This window comes from Palaemon carinicauda, chromosome 26, assembly GCF_036898095.1.
Source record: "Palaemon carinicauda isolate YSFRI2023 chromosome 26, ASM3689809v2, whole genome shotgun sequence".
NCBI classification, from domain to species: domain Eukaryota; kingdom Metazoa; phylum Arthropoda; class Malacostraca; order Decapoda; family Palaemonidae; genus Palaemon; species Palaemon carinicauda.
The window spans coordinates 2736010-2738509 of record NC_090750.1 but is presented as its reverse complement, the minus strand read 5'-3'; the positions used below and the strand labels follow the sequence as shown (position 1 = coordinate 2738509).

At 33.5% G+C, this 2500-nt stretch overlaps 1 protein-coding gene across 1 annotated transcript in view; it reads right to left on the bottom strand.

Annotated features, from left to right (window-relative positions):
* Positions 1-2500, bottom strand: part of LOC137619450 (signal peptide, CUB and EGF-like domain-containing protein 3) — a 22868-nt gene that overhangs the window by 11564 nt on the left and 8804 nt on the right. The window contains exon 2 of the mRNA XM_068349509.1: positions 1389-1430. Within this exon, the coding sequence (XP_068205610.1) occupies positions 1389-1430 (42 nt within the window). The remainder of the gene's footprint in view (positions 1-1388; positions 1431-2500) is intronic.

The following is a 2500-nucleotide window of genomic DNA, read 5'->3' as shown; positions in this document are numbered from 1 at the left end:
AATGGAGAGTTTCACACACTGTATTATATCATTTCTTATATTGTTCTTGAGCAAGTTCTCAAATTCATTGTAAATGTGGTTAATTGTTTTTTCTTTTGACATGCAGTTCCTGCACTTTGACGAGATGTGTTTTCCCGGTATACCTAATTTAATATATCTTGTTTTTAAGACCTGATCATATGTTGCCATTATCATCCTTTCAGTATTATTCTTAAGTTCTCCCCTCTGTACCAACGGCCATATTTCCTTACGGACCAATTCTTCAGTTTTTCACAGGAATGGTCCATGCATTTTTCCTGTTCTCACCTTATATATTCTGGGTCTTCATCCTGTTTTATGGTGATTCTTCCCATAAACTTCTTAGCCAATCCTTTTCACTGATCTTTAGTACTATTAAAGTGCTCTACTATTTCGATGTTGACTCAATGTTCTACACTAATGATTCCAATTCCTCTTTCACACTCTGGTATTTAGAGCCACTTAATATTTGCTCTTTGTTGCAGTCATTGATACTTGTCCTTTTATATTTTTTAGTGTTTCTACACATGTTGCAAAGCTCTGAGATCTTCCTCTCCACTATTCCAGACTTGTACTTCGTAAATGGCACTGGACAGGTTTTCAGAGCCATTACCATATTTCCATATTTAATCTTGTAAATTGCTCTCAGTCTCTTTCAATATTTTCCTGTATGTTTTGGTTTTTATTTGCTCTCCTGTTAATATATCAAGTTTTTTGTAGCCTGCTGTCTATATCCTTGATGACATTTCTACGTGGCAGATTTATCCCTTCAATCCTTATTACTTTTCCTCTCCTAATTTTATCTAAGGTACACTTTTCTATTCCAAACTCCCTCTTGATATATCCTGATACAATCACACTGCCTGGATTAGCTCGTCTTTATCCGTAGTATCATTCCTGAACAGCTTCATCTCATCTATGGACATCAGGGGTTTTATTATACAGCCTACTTTCTTCAGTTGGTCCTCAATATCACTCTTCTTCTCTGAACTACAGCTCTATGCCTCAGTCATATCGGATTTATTGGGCGCCCTGCATCCCCAAATCATATTATAACCATGGTTTATTTTCCACTCGATACGCCAATCAATTATGCTGACGAAATTCATATTCACTCGAACACTAGGCTCAACACTTTGATACAAATGTGACTCATTCAATTATAACAGATAATTCAAAATACTATGTCAGTTGGCTTGATATTTTTTAAATATCTTTAAATGGTCAGAAAAAGAGACAACTACTGGATATGCAATGAGGGCTCCTCAATCACATATAAGTCAACAAATAATCATCTTTTTGGGTGTAAATTGAAGAGATTGGGAGAGAGGAAATTAAAATAATTGGAACCAATCTATTAGAAAGATTACCTTGAAGATTATTTTCAAGGTGTTGGAGTTTCTCTTGTATATCTGAAAATATAAATAATGATTTTTCAAATAGTTGCATAAATGAAGAGAAAAAAAAAATCAATATTCTAATAACTGTGTAATTCAGGATATTGTTCCAAACTATGATACATTTTTGCTTATGATATGTAGTTAATCAGTTGAGGATTAATGTTTACAATGATTATTAGTTGCTGGATTGACAGATTAAAACTATATATATAATAATAGTCCAGAGACTTACCAGGAATTCTTTGTAGAAGCTCGTCTTGCTCTGAAAGTAAAGTATAGATCAACCAATCAATCATTTAAAGTGAAGGGAATAAAAATTTAAGGAGAAAATATAAATACTTTTCTGTCTCTATATAATGATTTCAAATCTTTCAAAAGTGAATCAAGAAGAAGCATAGATCTTATTCGAGATCGTCAAGAAAAAAGAGAACGTAGCATATACAATGAAAAGACAATCATTTTAAGCGTAATGTCAGCTCATAAACATAATATGGTAAACAATAAGAAGACAATACACAAATTCTTCTCCGGAAGCTTTTGTATGAAATGTAAGGGAATTTTAGAAGCACACGAAGCCATATCTTTCTTATTCTTTTCTGTACCTTATTTCCCTTTCACCACTTACCCAATCCCTTAACTTCCATTCTCAGTCTATGTTTACTTGTCTATCTATAGACCTTATATTAAAATTGTGAGATAAATCTTCATAAATTTTTCATAAATACTCAGAATCTTTATAGATTAAAGTCATATCGGACTCTCGTTTTTTAAAGCTTTTGATCTGATGATTGCTGCTGCTAAAACTTTAGAAAGACAATAGTAAACATCCCCCTTCAACAATACTTATGAATCCAAGAGAGACTTTGTCCTTTAATAGACAACTCCCTCAACTGTCTCCCTCCACTAGTTAGTAGGATGACTTGGTGACTGCCTATAGTTAGTCTTTACAAAACTCATTATCAAGATGGAATTTAACTGATTGCGTAACTTAGATCAGGAACCTTTAAAATTAGATATATGGAGGGAACAGCCCCATCAGTCATTCAAAGAACCAGCACCAGCATCAGCAACTACCAGCACTG